The 25587-nt window shown below is 34.0% G+C and overlaps 1 protein-coding gene across 1 annotated transcript in view; it reads left to right on the top strand.

The window, feature by feature from the left end:
* LOC145259111 (uncharacterized) overlaps positions 1 to 25587 on the top strand; it is a 46656-nt gene that overhangs the window by 12501 nt on the left and 8568 nt on the right. The window contains exons 3-6 of the mRNA XM_080116777.1: positions 2241 to 2468; positions 6218 to 6513; positions 11995 to 12088; positions 19635 to 19892. Of these exons, the coding sequence (XP_079972903.1) occupies positions 2241 to 2468; positions 6218 to 6513; positions 11995 to 12088; positions 19635 to 19892 (876 nt within the window). The remainder of the gene's footprint in view (positions 1 to 2240; positions 2469 to 6217; positions 6514 to 11994; positions 12089 to 19634; positions 19893 to 25587) is intronic.

The following is a 25587-nucleotide window of genomic DNA, read 5'->3' as shown; positions in this document are numbered from 1 at the left end:
TTTAATTTTTTTATTATTAGATGTTAAGATTCTTTGTGCTAAATTAGGCATTGTTGAATAAGAAATCCTGATCGAGTTTTTATTGAAAATAGAACTATATCTGTGTGGTTATTTGAAAGAGTTTTGTACAATGTTGAAGAATTCCTTAGGTATATTAGTTTTGATATTTACGCTGAATGGAGGATTAAACCAAATATTTTTCTTTCTCCTGATGCGACTGGGTGGGTTAGAGGTATTGCGATTAGTATTTTGGTTTGGATTGTATATGTAGACTGGTTCATTGTTATTGATAGCGCCAGATCTTGTTATTTGAATTGGTTTCTTACGAGTCATATTGTGTATGATTACAGATTTAAGGTGGCCTGCAGGAGGAGCATAATGGTTGTATTTAATCTTTTCCTTGTCCTGAGTTCCTTAAGGTGTTATTGAAGAAAGTAGCATTTTGATTAAAAGTTTTTATCAGCAGATAGAGCAGAAATTCTTCTAGAGATGGATGATACTATAGATTTTATAGTTTTATAATTGAGTGGGGGTGGTTAGAAGATTTATGGATGTATAAAAGCGTAAGATTAGGTTTCTGATAAGGCTATGAATTTCGGTGTTAAGATTAAGTGTAACATCTAGAAAATTTGAAGTTTTTTTGTTTGGTTCGATTATTATAGAAAGGCCAAAGTTATTAAAGAAGTTATGCAATTTTTTAATTGTTTTGTTGTACTCTCTTGGCCTGGTTGTTGTATTAAAAAGGGCATAATCTCTATAAAGGCCCCTTTGGATATGTTTAAAGTGGTATTTAAGTTCTTTCAGTAAGAAGAGTCCCACTAAATCGGTAACTGCTGCAGAGTCAGAAGAACCCATCAAGATGTCAAAATTATCAGGGATGTCCTTTCTAGTTCAAAGCTTATTGTTAAATTGTATAAAGGACTTTCTCGCTAGGAGAATTAATTTAATTTCTAAATTAGTTAAGTCAGAATTTCTTTTAGCAAAGTTAAGAGCCTTATTTAAAAGGATCGGAGAAATTGATTGATAATCATTTTGGATGTCAAAGGTTATGAAGTTAAGGAGGTGTTTATTTTTAAGGGAGACAAACCAATTAATTAGAGAATCTGAATTTAGCCAAAGAGGGAAACTTACTTTTTCTTTAATAGAAGAGATGAATCTATCTTAGATATTTTTGCTTACAGCACCTAAGTCAGAGTTAGATGGGCAGATCAATCTGATGGAGGGGTTGTCATAGAAATTAGGTTTATGATACTTGAGGGTGAATCTGGGGGTACCCGGAGAAATTATTTCAATGAAGTTATGAATGTTCATAGAAGTCAGTAAAAGTTTAGCTTTAGAATTAATGGAATCTAAAGTCTTAGGAGGGACTATTTTCTAAGATTTATTAAGTTCTTTATACAAAAGTCTTTTATATGTAGGATAGTCAAGTTTATAATAATTTTTTGTCTTATCAGCAAGGACGAATATATGTTTATTCTTTTTAACTTTTTTGGCAAAATTATTTATTTTTCAAGTAACCGGATTATAATGGTGTTTTTGTTTCTTAAATTTAATTTTTTTGATTAAATTTAACATGGAATTCTCAAACTCCTCAAGGTAAGGGTTGTATTTGGGGTGGGCAGTGGTTTTTAATCCGTAAAATTTGGCAGCAATTCTTTCGATTTTCTTTTGTTCTTTATTTTATTATTTATATATATATATATATATATATATATATATATATATATATATATATATATATATATAGTTTTTGTTGTTGATTTTTTTTCAACGATATTAAGGTTAACGTCTCCGCCTTGGAGATCCAGTGTTTTTCTTAGAAAGTCGCCCACTTTTTATTTGGACGTATTTTTTTTATTTATTTATTTATTTATTTATTATTTTTAAAAACAGTAATCTACGGACACGCATGTTTCAGAGCCCTACTCCTCTTCAGCGTAGCTTGTCTGTTGTTGGGATTCGAATCCTGGACCTTTATGTATATATATATATATATATATATATATATATATATATATATATATATATATATATTGAAAGATGTAAAGTTAACATTTTAAAGAGAGGTTTATTTAACAATGTAAGTTTAACATAATTCCAAAAGACAAAGAGGGAGCGTGAAAGCCGTTTATGAAATTTAAGATTCCTTAGATTTTGTTGTAATTTTAGCTGTAGACATTAAACATCAATTCATAATTTTTTATCTGAATGTTGATCTCTAACATTTTCTGTTTGTGCAGCACAAAGACGTTTTGGGTTCGAACCTTATCAAGACAGCGCAAGACGGCAGCACAGGTCTTAAGGAATTATCTCGGAAGCCTCCTCGTTTTACCAAAGACCAAATCTGTTATTCCAGGAAGTTTCCACTTGCAGAAGAACGGTGGAACAGACTGGAATTACTGGAATACAGTTTACTTCAACATCCATTGGCGTTGTTTCCACATCTGGAAAAATGTGTGGAACCTGAGGTAACAATTTATTTATTTGCCATTAACTTTAAAATATAACAAAGTAGAGTTTTTTGCCCATTAAAAACAGGTAAAAGTTAACTTAGAATTAATGCCCCATGCCCATTAAAAAAAGGTAAAAGTTGACTTACAATGAATGGTTGAATATTGTTAAATTTGTGTTCATTTTTGCATTAAATACTAATTCCTATTAATCCATCAAACAGATAGTTATATTTAGTTCTCTGCACCTTATCATAGCAACGATCTATACAAAATTTCAACCAGATTGGTCCAGTAGTTTTTGAGAAAACTTTTAGATTAAATGTGGTGACTAATCCCTATTGATCCCTATTTATCCTAGATACTATAATACTTATTTCGCTGCACCTTATCATAGCAAAGGTTCATATAGAATTTCAGCCAGATCAGCCCTGTAATTTCCAAGAAAAAGTGGAATAGACAGACAGTCAGACAGACAGACAGATTAAGAGAAGGGCACAAATCCTATAGATTTAGAGGAGAGGATTTGTGTCAAGCTATGATATACTTTTACATACACCATACCTGTTAGATCATCGAAGTTAAGCAATATAGAACCTGGTTAGTACTTGATGAGTGACGAATTGGGAATACTAAACACTGTCTAAAAGAAATACAGAAATTAACATCATTATCTCCTCTGTTGATTTAGACTGAATGCTTTATACCAAATATTAGTCCCTAGCTATGCATCAAACAGATACCATAATACTTAATTTGATGCACCTTATCATAGCAAAGGTATATACAAAATTTTAGCCTGATTGTCCAGTAGTTTCTGAGAAAACTTCTAGATTAAATGTAGCATTATATTGACTAATCCCTGTTAATTCCTAACTGTATATCAAGCAGATACCATAATACTTACCATAATGTACCTTACCATAAGAAAGGCCCATATTAAAATTTCAGCCAGATTGGACTAGTAATTTCCAAGGAAAAGTGAAATAGAGAGATAGAGAGACTATAAGAAAGGCACAAAGCCCACGGATTTAGAGGAGAGAGTTTGTGCCAGTCTGTGATATACCCTTACGTATACCATACTCACTGAAGTTGAGCCATGTTGAGCCTGGTTAATACTTTATGAGTGACGAATTGCGAATACCAGGCACAGTATATGAGAAAATGACAATGCATCCTTGCAAAAAGAAATACAGAAACTAACATCATTATCTCATCTGACTCTGATATACATGCAACTGAGGATCTATGAGGGTTGAAGACACGTTGCATGGAGAGAAATGATAGAAGAATAATACGAAATAGTTATATATATATATGGGTAGCGATTCACACCATTAATTTGAGTTGTGCTTGCAATCGCTTGCCAGTCAGAGTTCTGGCCTCAACAATCAGTTCAGTAGAAACTAGGCTATTTCGGTGGCCTATTCTCTAACGGACTGAGGAATTTGTTCTGGTAAGTCTTAGGAGGTCTATCCTCCAGGGCCTTGCCTCCAATCTATTCCATGGAGTAGGTTTATTGCTTACTGCCTGAGGCGCCCCAAGCAATTTTTAAAAGGCCAGAGTACTCCTCCTTTAGAAGCACTCGCTTTACCTTTCTCACCTTCTGGCCTTGTGTTACAGTTTCCTGCGATGGGAAAGAATTAAATACTGATAGCGATTTGTGGCAGTTACGGCCCCAGTATCATGACGTGTACTTCTGTAACATATTTTTGTATATCTGGATCTGATGTTCTTTGATAACAAAAATCACCAATACAAAATTTCAGCTTGATCAGATAAATATTTTTTGAGTGATCAATGTGTCCATGTAATATGGAGAATTTTCTGATGCAAGGACCCATGGTTTCGCAGTGGTTAGAGTATTCGGAGAAATCAATTGTAAATCAATTGTAAAAGTGATATTCTCTTGAGAATTGAAGGTTCAATTATCAGTGTGGGTGACCGAAAAATACAATTGCGAATTACTTAGGACCTCTATCCAGTTATGGCTGATGGAACAAGAGCATGCTACCCTCGTGAAGTAAATAAACGGTTCCGTTCAACATTCAGTCCAAATTCCTGAGTTTGACATAAACATTCCCGAGTTCGACAAGATACACATGAAGGTCGGATGTTTAATTCTAAATTCTCAATTACAATTTTTTTAACTCTAATTATTAATTAATACTAATTTTTTATTCTAATTGTTAATTAATACTAATTTTTTATTCTAATTATTAAATAATACTAATTTTTTAATTCTAATTATTAATTAATACTAATTTTTTAATTCTAATTATTAATTAATACTAATTTTTTAATTCTAATTATTAATTAATACTAATTTTTTATTCTAATTATTAATTAATACTTATTTTTTAGTCAGTGAGACATGGCAAATCACAATTAAAACTTGTTTAAGTATTTAAATTCCATAGAGTAAGGGAAGTTAATGAAAAGGATATAAAAATTCACATCCAAATTGCATGGCAAAATCCAAAGGGAATATCTTTAATAGCAGTGTGGTAAAGTGATCCAATACAGATTGGATTTTATATATATATATATATATATATATATATATATATATATATATATATATATAAATTATAGCAAACATCTAAATGACTACTTTAAATACAGTTCCTGATTTCAAAAAAAGAAAAACCAAAAGGTAATTATATATCTATATATTTTTAAATCAAATTTATTATGTAAATTCAAAAATATATATTTTTTTTCTACTCATTTCTATCTCTAACCTATACCAATTTTCTTATAAATTTTATATCCAAACCTTTTACTTCAATTTTTCAGATTCATCTGCCTTACTTTTAATGCTAGGTTTATTTTTGGTGTCTTTTCAATTCAATAGAAATCCTAAATTTGCTGATGAGGAGACCGTGCTTACCAAAAAAAACTATGTATAATTATTCTACGTGACTTCATGTATACCACAAATAAAAAGCACGGATTTCCGAAACGATCGTACAGATAATTGACTTTGTTGTTGTTCCTTCTTATGAAACTGATTTTTAATTTAATTAAATTTTGATTTTTAAATTTTAAAAATTTTAAAACTTTTAAATTATAAATCACATTACTTAATATATATATATATATATATATATATATATATATATATATATATATATATATATATATTTAAATTCGACCGTTTTGGATTTTACCATTTTTGGATTTTTACCCTTCGCCGGACTGTCCATTCATGTGAAGTCTTTTTGTTATTTTTCTTTTGCCTCCTGTTCCCCTTACCTCACCCTTTTTTTAGCCAAGTAAGATCTTTGACTTACTTGTGGTTTCATTAAATACTTTTATATGCAAGGTCCGATCCTTCATTTTGCTAATTCCTGCCCTCTGATGGGAGGGAGAGTGTTTCTTCGAGGCTCCGCGGATTGAGGACTGTCCACTTATCTTGTGCTTCGTTTTTTAAAATTAAATGTGTCTTTGACTCTTTTTCAAGATGTCTTTTGACATGTTTTATTAATCATTTGTTCATATATATATATATATATATATATATATATATATATATATATATATAAATGTGTGTGTGTGTGTTCATTTTCTTCTTCGCTAAAGTTATTTTTTTTACCTCAATTCATATTGAATATTGATTATTGGGTCTATTTAAAGACACTCTATAATGACCTAGGGACTACGCCACAAAGCAAGATCCATCTTTTTGTTGTCAATTGACTTATGTTTTTGCTATCATAATCTCTCGTTCAAATGTTCCGATTCCAATTGCAAATATCTTTCAGGTGTTCTTAGACATTGTAAAGATCACTGATCCGGAAATCTTCTGTTCAGCAAGTCCGAATCTTTCCCCCAACAACGCGTCGACAACACCTGAACAGAGATCACACCTGCCTGATATCAACAAACCTCCGAGAATTGTGATTGAATCCGAACCATTTAATGACTATTCGCCGACAGCAAAGAGTCAGTCAGCTTTGGAAAAAGAAACGCATTCAGATGCAAAAAAAGATGAAGAATTGGACTCCAATGCTGAAGAACGTTTAATTCCAAGATTTGATTCTGTCGGTCAAATCACAAAGTAAGTTCAATTTTGTTGTTTGTTATTCGACAGGTCAAGCGTTTTTGTAGAAATTGAACTTTTTTTCATATGCATTTAAATGTAATGAAACATAAGAATTAATAGGTTCAAGTACAGAGAACGATAAAATTGCCACCCTAGAAAAGACAACATGATTCCATTTCCATTTGATGAAAACACGTTTTCTTTTTTTTGCTGCAGACCATCTATTAGTTGGCCAGTTGTGTACAAATCTCAAAAGCGATAAGAGCCTTCCATCATGTCTGATAACAACAATGTTCAACAAGTGAGATGGAAGATATGCCGTTGTAAAACTCATGCTCTCTATCAATCCAAGTTATGGCAACAGGACCATTGCCAGCACCCTCACATCTTTTAAGTCGGCTTGAAAGTCAGCACCAAAGTTTATCTGGATGTGCTGAAGAGTGTGGTGATCTCTTGGTGCAATCAGGGTTGGCCGCTGGCAGACCCTGGGTGTGGCAGTAGGACTTGGCACTGGCCCACAGATCCAAAGAGACTCAGGCTTGTCTTTACAAGGAGTGCTATGATTTTGTACCCTCCTCTGACCTGAACTCCTTGGACTATTTCATTTGGTCATATGTTGAGAACATCACTAACATGACCTCCCACAATATTAAAGCTAGCCTGGTCGCCGCCATCCGCCGAGTATTCACCGAGCTCCCGCTTGTACTTGTGGAAAAGACATGCTCCCAGTTCTGAACCTGTATTGAGGCGATGATAGAGGCTGAGGGCGGCTACATTGAATAGGTGTCAGCTCTGCTACATAATCAAGTTACCTGAATTGATTTTTGCAATAAATTTTTAAAATAAAGCTGTAGTGTTGTTTTCTTTAAGGCGGCAACTTTAATGTTCCACCTGTAGTTTGCTTGAAGTATTTTTAATGTGTATATAAGAAGAAATTTAAGTTTTTTAGAAGGCAGAACAAAGCAAAGATGTGATAGACTCAAACTCAATGTCATTGTTTTGTTCTATTTGGTGTTGCCGATAAGCAATAAATATGAGAATACAGTATTACATTTAAAAAAAAGGTGGCTCCAGTATCTGAATGACATTTTGTATCAGCACTGTAAAACAAGAGAGAGGAATGGGTTAAGTAAAATATACAGAAAACTTTACGGATAAAGGAGGAGTGGAAAAAAGAAAAACATAAAGAAACGGCTAGAGAGAGAGAGAGGGGGGGAGAAATTTTAATATAAACATATAACACATAATTTCACTTCTATTTAAATTTATATGACCCCGAGCAACGCCAGGTACCCCTGCTAGTCTATTATATAAAGAGCAGTTGTCTGTGTGTTTGTACATCCAGCTAAAAGTCAAAAGATACAAAATGAACCACCAAGTTGGTATTGTCTTTACTTGTGTGTCTCTGGATGTAGAATATCTAAAATTATGCTATTTTACACAAGAAAATCTACTCAGCGATGCTAAGAATAGGATGTGATATATATTTTATTATATGACCATTGGTAATGCCAAGTAGCCTTGCTAGTTTATAATAAAATCCGCCGAACACACACCTGACAAAAGGAAGATATGACATTTCTAAATTTTTGAAATGAGGATTGGTTATTCATATTATTCATTGGACTACTCTCATCTTGAGTGTGATTTTCACGTTTCAGTCGATGTAACCTCCGACCTTCTTCAGGTGTATCTTTTTGAACTCAGGAATGTACCTGTGAAACTCAGGAATTTAGACAGAATTTCGAGCGGAACCCTTTATTTACTTCATGGGGGTAGCATGCTCTTGTTCCATCAGCCATGACTGGATAAAGGTCCTAATTAACTCGCAACTGTATTTTTCGGTTGCCCACACTGAGGATTGAACCTGAATATTGAACCATAATTTAATAGAATCTGATGGCTATGGTAAAGTTAAAAAGAATCCGACCTTGAATACGGAATGGAAGCTATCACAGATCCTCAGTAAGAATAAAGACCTAATACGTTTTTTGTAAAATACAGACAGCTAGTACAGCATGACAGTAGCTTCTAGTGGGGCCTCTCGATGCCATATTAGTGGGTAATTGTTACGGTTTTACCTTATCATGAGCTACAAAAAAAAAAAAAATTCTTCGTTTCTTTTTCTTTCTTAGTTTCTCTTCTCTGTCCTGCTCTAAGTAAATCTGACGACCTAGTCCACAAATTCCAAAATTTCATCATGACAAGTTTCAAGAAAAAAAACACGATTAAACCCGGTTCTCCAACTTCCAACGTAAACCCCTACTACCATGTTTCCTTCTCCAACATCAGGTGGTCTACGTTCTAACCTTCCAGAGGTTGAAACCCAATTACAGGAGACTAAACCAGACCTTTTGTTTTTCAGCGAAACTGGCATTGGACTGGCTATTTCCCTAGAAGAGTTCGCAATTAAAGGATACTCTAACTTAACTTCTAAATCTGACCCCCAAGATCGCCATGGGCATGGAATATCTGCCTATATTAAAGATGGCTTTCCATGTGGTAGGGACATCTCCAGGGAAGATCCTAACTTACCCTATATGTGCTTCCGGGTTGCATTAGCTCACACTACTGCATTTATATTTACTCTCTATCGCCCCCACAACAGCGGAGTTACTATCTTTCAAAGCATATCTGAGAAAATTGACCAAGTCCTATCTGCTTATCCTTCAGCTAACATTCACGTATGTGGAGACTTCAATGTTCACAACATTGAATGGTTGACCCACTCAAACAAGACCGATGATGAGGGAAGGTTCTGTCATGATTTCTCCATTGCCTATGACCTCACTCAGATTGTTCATGAACCCACCCGTGTGCCCGACAATGACGGCCAGTATGCGAGCCTACTAGACCTTTTTCTCACAACTTGCCCTGAACTATGTTCAGTTTCTGTTCTGTCTCCTCTTGGATCTTCCGACCACTCTGTTGTATCAATTAAGATAAAAGTGAAATGTAATAAGTCCCCAGACGTACCTCTCCATCGTACAGTATATCGATACACTAAGGCTGACTGGGATAGCTTCCGTACATTTATATCGGATCTACCGCTGCGTTCCATGTTTAAAAAGGATGTGTCCTCTATAGTATCAGACCTGACGGAATGGTTAATTGTAGGTATAGACCATTTCATACCCTCGAAAAAGTTCCAGCAAAAACCTAACAGCCAGCCATGGTTCTCTCCAGAATGTGCTGCTGCCATTGCACACAGAAATCACTTTTTCCACTGTTTCCAACGTAATAGATGTATGGAAACTAAAGCCGCTTTCAGGACTGCCAGCAGCCATTGTAAGAAAGTAATAAAGAACGCAAGAGAGTTGTATGCTCAATCTGTTAAGTCCAAAGTAGCTGAGCAGCAGCTTGGTTCCCACCAGTTTTGGCAAATAGCAAACAGGATCCTGAACAGAAGCGTGTGCTCTATCCCAACTATCATCAATGGACCTAAGGTAATCTCATCAGCATCAGACAAAGCCAAACTCTTTGTCAAGAACTTTGCAGCTAATTCTACCCTTTGCGACCAAGGCCGCCAACCCCCAATATTTCCTCCTGTATCAGAAAACACGCTATGTGATATACGTATATCTGTACGTGATGTTGCCAAGCTAATCAAAAACCTTGATTCCAGTAAAGCAACTTGCCCTGATGGTATTCTAATTATAGTACTCAAAAAACTTCAACCTGAACTAGCACCCATACTTACAAAACTGTTTAAACGTTGTCTTGAGGAGAATAGTTTCCCATCTCCCTGGAAAATTTCATCAGTATGCCCTGTATTTAAGAATTCAGGTGATTGCTCATCCCCCTCTCAGTACAGGCCAATAATCTCCTGTGCGTCATGAGTAAGTTGCTGGAATCTGTGTTAAATACAGAAGTAATCAACCATCTCAACAAAAATAACCTTCTTAGTGACACTCAATATGGTTTCCATTCTGCTAGATCTACAGCAGATGTGCTTACAGTTATATCTCATAGGATTAGCAAATCTCTCGATGGAGGCAACCTTTCTAGGGCAATTGCTCTTGACATATCAAAGGTCTTTGATAGGGTATGGCATAAAGGTTTATTTCACAAGATCTCTAGCTATGGTATAGCTGGAAATGTCTTCTCAATTATTAAATCATTTCTTTCTGATAGGTTCATAAGAGTAGTAGTTGAGGGGCAAAAATCAGAAGCTCACAGTATTAATGCTGGTATCCCTCAGGGGTCCATCCTGGGCCCAACTCTTTTCCTGATCTACATTAATGATCTTCCAAATCACATCCTTACATCATTTGTAGACATTTATGCTGACGACACTACCATTTATGGTAGCACATCTAAGACAGTAAACGACCAAGTTCTCTCCAATTCTCTCTCCTCTGATCTTGAGCACGTAGTACAATGGGGAAAGGAGTGGCTGGTTACTTTTAATGCATCTAAAACCAAGCTTCTCTCTTTACATCAACATTCTGATCCACATCTGGCATCAATTGAAATGAATGGCTCTCGTCTTCAGGAGGCCTCAAGTTTTGACAAGCTTCTGGGCTTGACAATTACTCCTGATCTTAAATGGAACATGTACATCAAATCTGTTGCCAAGGCCACTGGAAAAATGGTGGGATCTTTCTATCGATCCAGTAGATATCTCACTGCTGATGCAATTCTCTATCTATATAAGAGCCAGGTACGTCCAAGGATGGAATACTGTTGCCACATCTGGGCAGGAGCTGCTAGAAAGGACTTGTCCTGCCTTGATAGAGTTCAAAATAGACTTCGTAGCCTCGTAGGAGATGTCTTTTTCTCTTCCCTGCAACCTCTATCTCACAAAAGAGATGTTGCGAGTTTATCTCTGATGTATCGTTATTTTCATGGAAAGTGTTCGACTGAGCTTCAGTCTATGGTCCCCCCTCGCCTAACTTTCACAAGAAACACTCGTCTAGCTGAAAACACTATCAATAATTCCCCCCACTCTTTATCTGTGCCTAAACCTAAACGTAGATTCCATGAACAAAGCTTCTTTCTTAGAACTGCACGCCTGTGGAATTGTCTTCCGTTTTCCTGCTTTCCAGCTGACTACAATATGGTTGTGTTCAAGTCTAACGTAAATAAGTTCTTGATGAGCCGTTCCATATAAGTTATCAAATTTACCGAATTTTCATTACTAATGATTACTATATTGTCCAATTTCTACTGTACGCTCTTTAACCCTTATCCTTGAGTGGCCTCTTGGCCTTGATAATATGGTGATGCCTGTGTAAAAAAAAAAACAAAAAAAAAAAACTACCACACCTATACGCCCTGAATGATAAAATCAGTGACCAATGAATTCCTATTTTTGAACTATCTTCATTCTGTGACATGTTGAGGATTTGAGATGGATTGTCATAACCTTTTCTAAACAGTAACAGCCTATCCATGTAAATGAAACCATGGTAACTGTCTAGAATATGTAATATATATTTTTTAAATAAATAATTTGTGTATATATATATATATTTTCTTGTTTATATTCAAAAGGGATGGAACAGTAATTCGAAATCCTTATCGTTGGTTGGCAAAGACGCAGGAAAAAAAGGACAAGAAGCGAAAAGATCGAAAACCAGACCTGCAAGTACGAAGACAAATATTTTTGAATCAAGAAATTGTGTAGTTTGCTTCAATCATTCTGTGTCTTCTATAAAGTTCTTCACAAAATATTGGCTGATTTTCCAACTTGATCAAAAAAGTTGATTTAAGCTTTTGCAATGTTTTATACAAAAATTGACATGTTCAATAATTGATATGAGAAACTGATATGTCCCATTAAAACTGATATGTCCCATTAAAGGGAAATATTCGTTTGAAGTAGCTGGGTGGTCTTTTCTACTTTTTTTACTACTACTACTACTAAGTCGCCTCACTGAACGGATGTTTGTGGCCGAAGCTGGTATTCCTTAATGTGAGGCTTGTGGTATACCTTTCGACGTCTGTCCCTGGGTGGCCCTACCAGTCGGTATTTATAGCTTAACTCGCCAATGGTTTGTTCAAGAAATGTTTCACAATTTTGTATGGTTTTGCAGTCTTTAGCAGCTCCCTTAAGCAAAGAGATAGTTACGTTCATCCTTTCTTATCTTTCGAGTGGATCTTACAAGACTGTTGTGGATTCAAGAGAGGGTTCTTATATTCTGGTTTGGTCTCGTATTTTAAAACCCACATGGGAATTAGCAGTTCTAAAATTATGAGTATATTTTTTTAACCTCCATTCTCTGTTGCAAGTAATCTTATTGGAATTTTAGTCCTATTAATTTTTTTTATTTTTGTCCAAAGAAGTTTTTTTTTTTTCTTGTTGGGAGAGTTTGAAATTTTATTTTCTTGATCATTATGCAGTGTGAGGTGGGGAAGTCAACCTTTCTTGCGGGGGCTGTCCATTCCTTTATGAGTCATCATTATCATTGCCATCTCTTTTAGCTGGAATTGGTGGGTTTTTTTCAGACCCTTCTAAGTGTCCCTTTAACGTCTGCTACAATTGGTGCCAATTTTAGCCTCATTGTCAAAATTAAAGACAGATCCGAAAAAGTGCCATACATCAAAATCAAACAAAAGCAAAAAAAAAATCATCTTTTTTCAAGTAACAATTTTACAAACAATATCCTTAATTAAATATAACTTTTACGTAATTTATTTTGTAATGATCATTTAAGAAATATCAAAAACTAACCTGGGTGCCCGGCATTGCCCGGGTGTTTGGAGATGTGTATTGAGCCCTCCGCCCCCCCCCCAAAAAAAAAAGTGGTAGTAGGCAGCAGGCTCCAACCCCTACTGCGAAGGAGGCAAAGAATGTGAAAAATAAAGCCTGATGTGTTTGCTGTCGCGCCCATCATCAAACTGGAAGTGACGTAGGTTTAAATTAAGGCTAGACGATCGAAAGAGGGAATGAATTTCGAAAATATCGGCGAAAACAGCAACCCCTCCCAGTTGAGGGTGAAGGAACTTATGTTTTTGGCCAATTTTTTGATATTTGTCGTCCGAAGGGTCGAGCTTCAAAATGATACCGATCTCGTGAAAATCCATCGCCCCTATCGAAAGTTTTAGGCATACATACATACATACATACATACATACATGTAAACAGATTTTTGCCCTTCATATTATAGATGAACAATTTACAAATATTTTATATAGTTACTTAAATATCAAAATATTTTATATATTTACTTAAATAAATATCAATTTGTGCTTCTACACAATACAAACACAAATTAAACCCATGTTTACCAAACTAAAGCTAAAACTTAGTTTATGGTTAGGGTAAAAAATAAAACAGTTTGGTTCGTATTGTGTAGAAGCATCGACAACTTTATTAATATTGTTTTGTACATTAAAAACAAAAACAAAAAAAGCAAATAAAATCATCTTTTTTTTTCAAACAACAATTTTACAAACAATTAATGATTGATTAAATATAACTTAATTCAATTATAAAATATCAAAAATGAACAATTTAAAAATATTTTATATATTTACTCAAATGTCAGTTTGTGCTTCCACATAATTTGAACCAAAATTAAACCTATTTTTACCAAACTAAACCTAAAATTTAGTATACAGTTACGGAAAAAAATAAAACTTTATTAATATTGTTTTGTTTTTTTAATTTACAAAAAATCTGAATAATCTCTGTGTATACTGGGTGTTGCCAAAATATGATTTTTTTTTTTTTTGTAAGCTGGACAAATCAGTATTTTGTTTCAATTCCCCAATGAAAATAGTGAAATGAGGTTTATAAACATTATTGTACTGTCACAACCATTGTAGTATGAGGGTTCCTTTTTTCTTTTTCTTTTTTTCAAATATTTGACATTAATAATTTAGGCAACAACAAATAGTTAAAAAAAAAGGACAGAAATAACAAAGGAGCAACAAAAAGGAGCAAATAATAAACTAAGCGCTGAAAGTAATTAAGTATTTCATTAATACAAAGAAATAAACGTTGGTGTTTTTTGCTTCCCAAAGCACAATTAATAAAATTAACCAAATCAACCGTTTAAAGACACAGAAACTCATGACATTAATACATAAAAATCTTATATTTACTTATTTCCCAACATAGATTAAGCCCTCCAAAACTTCAAATCCTACTCTTTTTTGATTACAAAAACAGCTCAAAAAATATCAGAAAAAGGTATTAACAAAAAAAAAAAAAAATTGGAATATTTTTCATTTTAAAGTGAAGTATCATTTCCCTATTGTTAAGTGTTGAGCCATTCTGTAAAACAAAGATAGCAGTAGTACATCCAGTTGTCGAAGAATCAATGCAGTTACGATCTCGAGTGTTGAGCCATTCTGTAGAACAAAGATGGCTACAGTAAATCCAGTCGGCAGTAGTCCCGATCAGCAGTGTTTTTTACATAAAAGTCATCACTTATCAAGGCCCTGAGGCCACTCGAGGATAAGGGTTATTGAATGTACACTAATCAATTGTACAATATCATAGTAGTCATTATTAATGGAAATTTGGTAGATTGGATTACTTAAGGGGGGGCAGTTCATCAAGAATTTGTTTGTGTTGGACTTGAAGACAACCAAGATGTAGTCAGCTGGGAAGCAAGCAAACGGAAGAGAGTTCCATAAGTGTGCAGTTCTAAGAAAGAAGCATTGTTCATGGAATCTACGTTTTGATTTAGGCACAGTTAAAAAGTAGGGAAAGCTATCGACAGTGGTTTCAGCCAGACGGGTCTTTTTCGAGAAAGATTGGTAAGGAGGGGGACAGAGACTAGAACTCAGAGACGAGCACTTGCCGTGGAAGTAACGATAGAACAAAGACAGGCCCGCGACGTCCCTTCTGTGGGAAAGAGGTTGCAATGAAGACGTAGACTGCTAGCAAACTGACTGGAATTCAAAATTTGATATTTTTATAATGAGGTCAGAAGCTTCTCATTGGTTGATTGTCCTAACACGTACTTATAAATAAGATTGTCCAAATACTGGGAGTCATACTCTCCACATCCATCAAAAACATTTTAACACCTATTAATATAGAAATGGAGATAAATAGCAAAAAATAAACATACATAAATTGCTTTTTCTATTGTAAAATTAAAACCATTTTTTATCATGTTTTAATCAGAATGACTCCACATCTATATATATACAAGGCAAAATGTGTGTTACTGTGTGTGTTTGTGAGCATTTTTTGTGTATGTCCGGCAAAGGCTTTTTTTCATAAGTCATTGTTAATAAACAGAGCCAAAAAAAGTTAACAATAAAAAAAAAACATGTTAGCGTCACCTAGTGCAAAAGCTTAAGCAAAAGTGCACAAATCCCTTTCACTTCAGTTGGGCAACATTCCACTTTGGTATTTTGTTCAAAGAGAAAGGATCACTGCTAAATGTGATATCCTATTATAAATTTCTGTACTGTCTGTCTGTGAGTGTGTGTGTGACGCGGTTTAAGTCAGCCTACAGGCAACCCACCCAGGCAATTTAGGTACCAAAATGAAGCTTATGACCCAGCAGATATTTTAGTGATATTTATATCCATGTTTGGTGTATGGAAATGCAAAATAAATGCAAAGAAATGCAAAGTAGTAGTGGTGATAGTTAAATCGGTGGGAGTAGCAGCAGAGACAAAAATAGTAGTGGCGATAGGAGTTAAATTGGTGGAAGTAGCATTAGCAGCATTAGACAAAGTGGTGGTGAGAGGCATTAAACCGGTGGGAGTAGCAGCAGCAGTCAACAATTAATATTGGTTGAAAAATACAAGATTTTTTTTTAATTTAAAAAAAAAATTACTTCCATTTTCTCCGTTTGATTAACAAAACAAAAAAAAGGACTTTCTCTGATTTGAAACCAAAAAAAAAAAAAGAAAGTAAGTAAAAAGGTTTCGATTAATATTGGTTGAAAAATACAAGATTTGTTTGTTTACTTTTTTAAAAAAAATAATTCCATTTTCTCTGTCTGATTAGAAAAAAAAAAATAGACTTTCTCTGATTTGAGCAGGGTGGTCAGTTTAGACCACCGGTCATTCTTTCACAATATGCAGCCATCTGGTTGTTGGGTACAAATTTTTATAAAATTTTTATAAAATGTTTTTGGTTCTGGCAGAATATAAGAGTAACTCGGCTATTATTATAATCACATCCGTAAACCAATTATTAGATGCCAGGATATATTCCCTGGTATGCAACCATTTTTGACCATGCAATAAAAGACATTTCTGGAAGAGGTAGAATTTTCCTGGGTAAAAATAGTTTACTTGTACAGTTTAATCAAGACATTAAAAAATGAAAATATCGAAAAAAGGTTATATTGTACATATTCGTTTTGGACTGAAGATCCCTGGAAAAAAAATTTCACTTAATTTGATCAAGTAGTTTTGTTTTTTTTTACAGCAGAGAAACACGTTTTTATGAGAGCACGTTGAAGTCAGCCATCTTGGAATTTTTTGAACACGCCACGGGGAGATAACTCAACTTAAAGCGCCGACACTCCCTCCCCATCTTTGATACTAGCTTTTCTTCCTAAAAATCGAACCTTTTGCTTGGTATTATAACAAATTGTTTTTTTCACTGTAAAAAAGAAACTACTTGATGAAATTAAGTGAAATTTTTTTGGGGGAGTGCTTCGTTCCATAACGGATACGTACAATATAACTTTTTTTTCGATATTTTCATCTTTTTAATGCCTTGATTAAACTGTACAAGTACCAAAAATAGATTTTACATAACATCCAAATATAAATTTACTAGCTGGCCACCCAGCGTTGCCTGGTCGTACAATACGCTTAAAATGATATTTTAATTTATGCAAATTGCGTATGTGTTATTATAGAATCAATCCTTGATTGATTATTATATATTACAAGAAATAATTTTCCCGGTGAACTAATTCGGCTAAAAATTTAAAAAATGATAATAATGGTAATGTCGTTTATCAAATTCTGTCTGTGTTTGTTTACAATAGCATGTCAGCTGATGATCTTAAACATAGTTTTTCTTCTCTTATAGATAAAAAGAAGCAGAATTTTTTTACAGGGGAATATTTTGCGTTACACTGACAGACAGGTTCCCCTGTAAAAATTCTTCTATTTTATCTATAAGAGAAAGATTATTTTTAAGATCGGATTTTTTTCGATTTTCTATACTTATCGGAAGAAATTCTGTACAAAACATATCTAAGAACACTGCCAAACATATAAATTACCTTTGTGTGAAATTTGCAAAAGATAGACTCAGCCGTTTTGGAACCTATGAGGAAGGAACTCACACACACACACATACACACACACACACATACACACATACACACATATGCACACAGATATACACACACAAAGTGACTTTTGTATACTAACAGAGGCACAGATAGAGATATTTTTCAAAATAGAAATTTGCTTTAATCGAGAGTCTGTACTTGATGTCTGTTACTGAAACTGAGTTCTATTTATTTATTTATTTATTTATTTATCGCAAGTATCAAATTCCAAATAAACTGAAATTTTCATTTAATGTCAGAAAATACTTATTATTTAAATTTCACAAACATAGAAGGTAGAATTCAAGGGGCTGAAAGCAAAGAAGTCTGCGAGTGTTCGCACAAGTCTGCTTCCTTGGCGAAGGATTTCCTACACAGATGACTATCTAGGAAGTGGAAACTTGGTAATCTGATGGTGTAAGGTCAGCGGAATAAGGAGGATAGCACAAAGTCTCCGACCCAAGTTGCTGTACAGTACTAATAACTGCTTGTGAGACATGTAACCTGGTGTTGTCATGGAAGGAAAGCACATCTTTGTGATTTACCAGTTTCTTCTGTCACACACGTTTTATTTGCTGTTAGTATAAGTCTTCAGTGATCGATTGGCAACATTCTACTTTGGTATTAGGCTGGTGCAAAAATAATCTCGTTTTTTTACGCCCAAGTTCAAGTCAAAAAACGACATTATTTTTGCACCAATCTAATACTTTGTCCAAAGAGAAAGGATTACTGTCAAATATGATATTGGAGACAAATCTCAGAAAAAAGGTATTTAAAAAAAAACAAAAAAATTGGAATATTTCTCATTCTCACATGTAGTATCATTTTTGTTTTAATCAAATTTAACGAGTAATGATCACCCACTTCCTGTCGACATATATAATGGAATGGTTTCTCAATTTGGGGATGATAAAATTGGAGTGGGGGAACTTTAATTTTTTTACTCATCCAAGTTATTATTTTTTTTTTTTTTAAATAGAAATTAGGGGATTTACTTTTTTTAAATTTTTTATTTTTTTTGACAGATGGGTGATGAGGAGATAAATTATGAAAATAACAACCACTTCACACACACACACACACACACAAAAAAAAAAATGAGCATGACCGAAAATACCCGTGTTTGGCTAAGTACAAGTGATGATAACAAATTTGACCAAACAATTTATACAATATGACTTAAACTGTTTTTTTACTCTAAAGTAAGTTTTATTTTTAGTTTGTAGAGGGGGGGGGCAAAAAAAATGTATTCTAAAACATTAACTATTATAATAAGAAATGAAATTTCTTTTTTTTTTTTTTAGTTAAATCATTATTTTATATTCCACCCGAGTAATGCCGGAACATGGGTCCGGCTGGTTGTAAATAAAGCATTGACACAAGAAAGACCCACACACACACACACACACACACACACACACACACACACACACACACACACACACATCTTAGTAAAAGTTAGTGTCCCTAATGACACTGAGTTAAACAAAGCTGATAAGGAAAAGATAACAAAATACTAAGGTCTTATATACGACATGAAAAGAAACTGGAATCTTAGGAAGATTTCCATCATTCCAGTAATCATAGGAGCAATTGCACTTATGAAAAAAGAATTTTTAAAAATTAACTGGGAAATATACCAAGTGAACCAATTGCAAGAGAAATACAATCAATTACACTTAAAGGGATGGGTAGAATCTTTAAAAAGATCTCTCGGTTGGAATGTATGAGATAGTGAGTGAATGTATTTTATAGGATGCCCGATCCGCAACTAGAAGAAAATAAGAAAATGAAAAAAAAGAAGAGTGAAAAACTGCTTCATAATTTTATTTTTATTAATATAGAAATTAACTTTTCTTTTTATTAGACTCTTGGATATATCACGAGTGAACTAAAATTTAATGGATCTTTCTTTATTTTGGACAGGATGACCACGTGAGGAAAGTGACCAAAGAATTCAGTGAATGGGTTTCAAGTCTTGGAGGGGAAAACAACATCGATGAAGCGACAATTATAAATTTATTTACGAACAATTATGAAAACAAGCCACCTTTGTCAGTCCCGATTGAAATTGTGGACCCATCAAATGATCCGCAGGACCTGCACTTGACTAGCGGTATCTATCAGCAACCGGAAGAGCTTATCGGAAACACTGCTTGTAATAAAGATACACGGCCACCATGGGTAAGCCTTTGATTTTACATAAATAAGCTAAATGTCCATGTTGGACTAGGGATATGTCCTACACCAGTTTTGGGGTTTGACTTTAAGGTGCTTTGTAATGAGAGGAGTATTTTTGGGATGGGCCTGATTCAGAGAAATATTTTTAGTGAAAAAGGTTTGCAGGTTTTATAATCAAATGTAAAAAAAACAAAAAAACCGAGAGACCTGTTATATGTTAAAGAAAACAAAAAAAGGGGTTAAGAAAGCATATATCCACAAAAGAGATATTTTTTATATATTTGAAACTAGCCTGGGTGCCTGACATTGCCCGAGTGTTTGGAGGTGTGTGTTGAACAAAAAAAAAAAAAAAAAAAAAAAAAACCCAAGAAAGTGGTAGTAGGCAGTAGCAAAGGCGAAAAAGAAAGTGGAAGAAAATCCGACGTCTTACATCTACTCCATGACACGACTGGAAGTTTGGAACGATAAAATGACTTGCAAAAATGGCTCGCAAAAAATCGAACTCTCCTTGTAGAAAAGTGTCCAGTTGAGGGTGAAGGAATTAATGTTTTTGACCAACTTTCGATATTTTTCGTACGAGACATCAAGCTTCAAAATGATACTGATCTTGTGAAAATCCGTCGCCTGTGACAAAACTTTTAGGCAAACATACATACATACATACATACATACATACATACATTTAAACAGACAGGTGAGATTTATATTATAGATGGAAAGTATACAGCAATAGGAAAAAGTCTGAATTGATTAATTAAGAGCCGTGAGTTTCAAGGGTAAAAAAAATCGTATTCCAAACTTCTCTGCTCATTTAAACAAATTATAATTTATTGAAAGTTGTTTATAAGATGGAATGTTCATTTGATTTCCTATTAGTAAGATAATTTAGTGAGAAACATAGGAAGTATTTCAATGAATAAAGTTTATACAGATTGCCAGATGATAATGAGTCAATTAGTTGTGTGTTCGCTAATGTTTGTGTGTATGTGAGTGGAGAGATGCTACAGAGGGAAGCACCCACAGTGGGGCACCCAGCAACACTGATCTATAGGCTCAAGTCAATTGGGTTTCACTGATTTATTGGAGAAAAATTTGGCTTTTTAAACGATTTAGATGCCTCCCAGAAAGACCATTTCAAATAAATTCAGAAAGTTTTCTGATTAGTCCAAAATATAATTATTCGTTTTTATTCAGGATAATTTATGCGTACAAATGCATAAATGCGTTTATACATTTCGATTTTGTACGTCGATGTTTAAACATCAGTTATTACAAGACCACATCAAATTTTGGATTAGTGTTGAGGTTTAATAAGGACAAATATTTTAAGGTAATTTTATGTTTGTGCATACGTTATCACCTTTTACACTTTATTTTAAAATATGTTAGCGCAATGCAAAAAAAAAATTTTTTTAATATTATATCTGTTGTGTTGAGCATAAAACTATAACTGAAATACACTTTCTTAACCTTCTAGCTAGTATAAAAGTGTAGAATCTGTTCTGTCTAACCCTCATATTTGAATGGCTTTTGGTCTCGATAAGTCATGACTCACTGGTCATCATTTTTGTCTTTTTACTTTCCATAGCATTTAACTTAACAAGTAGAAACTTCTTTTTTTTTTTTTTTACATAGGAGTCACCACTTAAGCCACTTACCAGTTGCATTTGGAGGCCACTGGAGGATAAGTGTTAAAGAGTGTACAGTAGTCAATGGGATAATATTGTACCTATTTACTATGCCTCCCCACAGGACAGAGTTAGACACCAGGGTCGTTTTTTAACGTGGAGAAAAGGTACAAAAATAAAAAATTGTCTCAGTCGTGAAGGACTGATCCTCCACCGAAAGAGAACAAGAAATGGAAGTGCAGCATTTGAAGAACAGATAATACACTTTGATCTTGACCAAAAGGCCAATCGTTAGCAAATGGACACTTGGTAAATTGGATTATGTAAGGGGGCGGTTTATCAAGAATTTGTTTATGTTGGACTTGAAGACAATCAAGTTGTAGTCAGCTGGGAAGCAGGCAAATGGAAGAGAGTTCCATAGGCGTTCAGTTCTTAGAAAGAAGCTTTGTTCATCGAATCTACGTTTTGATTTAGGTACAGATAAATAGTGGGGAAAATTATTGACAGTGGTTTCAGCTAGACAGGTGTTCTTCGTGAAAGATTGGCGAGGGAGGGACCAAAGATTGGAGCTCAGACGAGCACTTGCCATGGAAATAACGTTAAAATAAAGACAGGCTTGCAACATCTTTTCTGTGAGAAAGAGGTTGCAGGGAAGAGCATCCCCCACCAAGCTACAAAGTCTATTTTAAACTCTATCAAATGCACTTTCTTGGCCTTCTAGCTAGGATCAAAGTGTAGAACCTGTTCTGTCTATAGATGGTACAATCATATTGTGAGGTCTATGTTTACACCGGATGTTAATAAAATGAAAATATGTCACAAACTGCTACAAGTGTTTTAACAATAGACCCCACTAGATATTCGTATTGTTTGTATTCTTCGAACTATTGTTCTCATCTTGGGTGTAATTTTCACAATGTTTAAGTCAATATAATCTCCAACCTTCAAATGTAGTTTGTCGAAACTCAAGAATCTTTCTGTTAAACTTCAGAATCTACAGGGAATTTCAAACAGAATCCGTTATTTAAAAAGCATGTTCTCATTCTCTCAACAATGACCTGGTGTAAGTCCTAAGTAATTCATAATTGTATTCTGAGTATCATTGTCGATTGAACTTCCATTATTTTAAATTTCTTGCACACAAATGGGTTATCCTCTCTCAACCTTCATGTTATTCCACCGCTCTTCTCATGAACCTTAAGTAAGGGGGGACCAGCCTTACAATTCTTGCTCTTCTTACACTTTTTAAACTTCTTTCTCTTCTTAAACTTCTTTCTCTTCTTAAACTTCTTTCTCTTCTTAAACTTCTTTCTCTTCTTAAACTTCTTTCTCTTCTTAAACTTCTTACACTTGTTAAACTCCTTACACTTCTTAAACTTCTTACACTTCTTAAACTCCTTAAACTTCTTAAACTTCTTACACTTCTTAAACTTCTAACACTTCTTAAACTTCTTACACTTCTTAAACTCCTTACACTTCTTAAACTTCTTACACTTCTTAAACTTCTAACACTTCTTAAACTTCTTACAATTCTTAAACTCCTTAAACTTCTTAAACTTCTTACACTTCTTAAACTTCTTACACTTTTTAAACTTCTTTCTCTTCTTAAACTTCTTTCTCTTCTTAAACTTCTTTCTCTTCTTAAACTTCTTTCTCTTCTTAAACTTCTTACACTTGTTAAACTCCTTACACTTCTTAAACTTCTTACACTTCTTAAACTCCTTAAACTTCTTACATTTCTTAAACTTCTAACACTTCTTAAACTTCTTACACTTCTTAAACTCCTTACACTTCTTAAACTTCTTACACTTCTTAAACTTCTAACACTTCTTAAACTTGTTACAATTCTTAAACTCCTTAAACTTCTTAAAGTTCTTACACTTCTTAAACTTCTTACACTTCTTAAACTTCTTACATTTCTTAAACTTCTAACACTTCTTAAACTTATACTTCTTAAACTTCTTAAACTCCTTAAACTTCTTACACTTCTTAAACTTCTTACAATTCTTAAACTCCTTAAACTTCTTAAAGTTCTTACACTTTTTAAACTTCTTACACTTCTTACAATTCTTAAACTTCTTACACTTCTTAAACTTCTTTCTCTTCTTAAACTTCTTACACTTCTTAAACTCCTTAAACTTCTTACCCTTCTTAAACTTCTAACACTTCTTAAACTTCTAACACTTCTTAAACTTCTTACACTTCTTAAACTTCTTACAATTCTTAAACTCCTTAAACTTCTTAAACTTCTTGCACTTGTTAAACTTCTTACACTTCTTACACTTCTTGCTTTTCTTACACTTCTTATTCTTCTTGTACTTCTTAAACTGCATGTAATTCCACCGCCCTTCTCATGGATCTAATATTTACTAGTACCATAAAAGACTGAATTGCACTCCCTTTCCACAAAAAAGAGCAGGAGTGCTTTCCACTTTCTGAAAGCTTTCCAACACTAAAACCATTGATCATCACTTCAGTCTTTGTCACTTTCGCTCTCGGATTTTTATTTTCCATAGAATTCCTCCAAGTCTTTAACTTCTCATCTTGGGTGTTATTTTCACAATCTTTTAATCGATGTAACCTCTAACCTTTTTCCGGTGTATTTTGTCAAATGTTAACATTTTTCTCTCAAACTCAGAAATCTGCACGGAATTTTGAACAAAACTTCTTATTTAATCGGAAGTAAACGCTCTCATTCTGTCAGCCATGACCAGGTAGAAGTCCTAGGTAATTCACTCAAGTGCTCATTACATCGTTTCTTCTTTCTTTTAATAATATAAAGTCAATATGTTTCCTTGTCGTCTTTCTTCCTACAAAATTAATATTTGATTCTGACTAGCCAGCTATTCTTGTGAATCGTTACAGCATGTTGTAAAGAATAAAAAATATGCTTAAATTTAATTTCTTCCAGAAAATTAATTTGTCTGGATCGGAAATATTTTCAAAATGGCTTATTGGAACAAATCTCTACTATTATATAAAAGGAACTTTGTGTGAGTGAGTTTATTCCCTAAGGACTCCAAAACAGCTGAGCCGCTTTTTATGAAATTTCACACAAATGTATTTCATGTATCTGATAGTGTTCTTAGATAGATTTTGTATCGGAATGTCTTTGATAAGTATAGATAATTGAAAAAATCCGATGAAAGAAGGAACAGGCGATTTTGACCAAACAAGTTTCAGTTCAGAAATTCAGTACTTACAGAAGGGACCACATGAAGGTTGCCAACATCCATAAGTGAAAGTGTTTCTGTGGAACAAACTTGATACACCTAAGTTGCCAGTCCATGTCGTTAATCACTTAGCCACCTTTACCTCACTGCTACTTTTGTTATCATTGGTTTCCCTGATATCTATCAAGAATCAGTTACTTACAGAAGGGAAGGTTGCCAACATCTATAAGTAAAAATGTAAAACCTCCAAGTAGTCAGTCAACATCGTTACCTACTGCAATCTCCTAAAAGCAAACTCATATGAATCAGCACGGAGTGATTTTTCATCAGTTTTGTGCTGTTTGTTTTTTTTATTTCTTTGTGGAATTGCGTATTTATAAAAGGGACCATGTGAAGGTTGCCAACATTCATGAGCTGAATATCCATAGAATGGAAATATGTCCCAAACTTCTACAAGGGTTTTGAAGATAGAAACCTTCATAACCAAATATAATCCAAAATTGCATTATTTAAATAAGTATATTTCAGTTTGAAAAAAGGTGGTACGATAATATCGTGGGGTATATGTTTGCACCAGGCGTCCATATGGAAATATTAAGAACGACAGCAATATACAAAAGATGAAGGATCCAACTGTGGAATTTCCACGGGTCCCAATAGTCCTTTAATAAATCGTATAGTTTTGTAAATGAAATTCATTCCAACAGCATTCACTTTGGTCGGGTTGAGACAGCTTCATTTTCCACACATGACGGCCCTGAGCAAGATCACAAGAGATGGTCAGCATCATCCAAAGAATGGAAATATGTTACAAACTGCTACAAGCGTTTTGCCGATAAATGCTGCTAGATATGCTCTGAAACTACATTAACCAGAGTAGTTAGATAAGTATGTTCC

The sequence above is a fragment of the Euprymna scolopes genome, chromosome 34, assembly GCF_053919585.1.
Source record: "Euprymna scolopes isolate OS-2025 chromosome 34, ASM5391958v1, whole genome shotgun sequence".
Classification (NCBI taxonomy): domain Eukaryota; kingdom Metazoa; phylum Mollusca; class Cephalopoda; order Sepiida; family Sepiolidae; genus Euprymna; species Euprymna scolopes.
The sequence above is the reverse complement of the archived record's forward strand: the minus strand, read 5'-3'. Positions and strand labels throughout refer to the sequence as shown.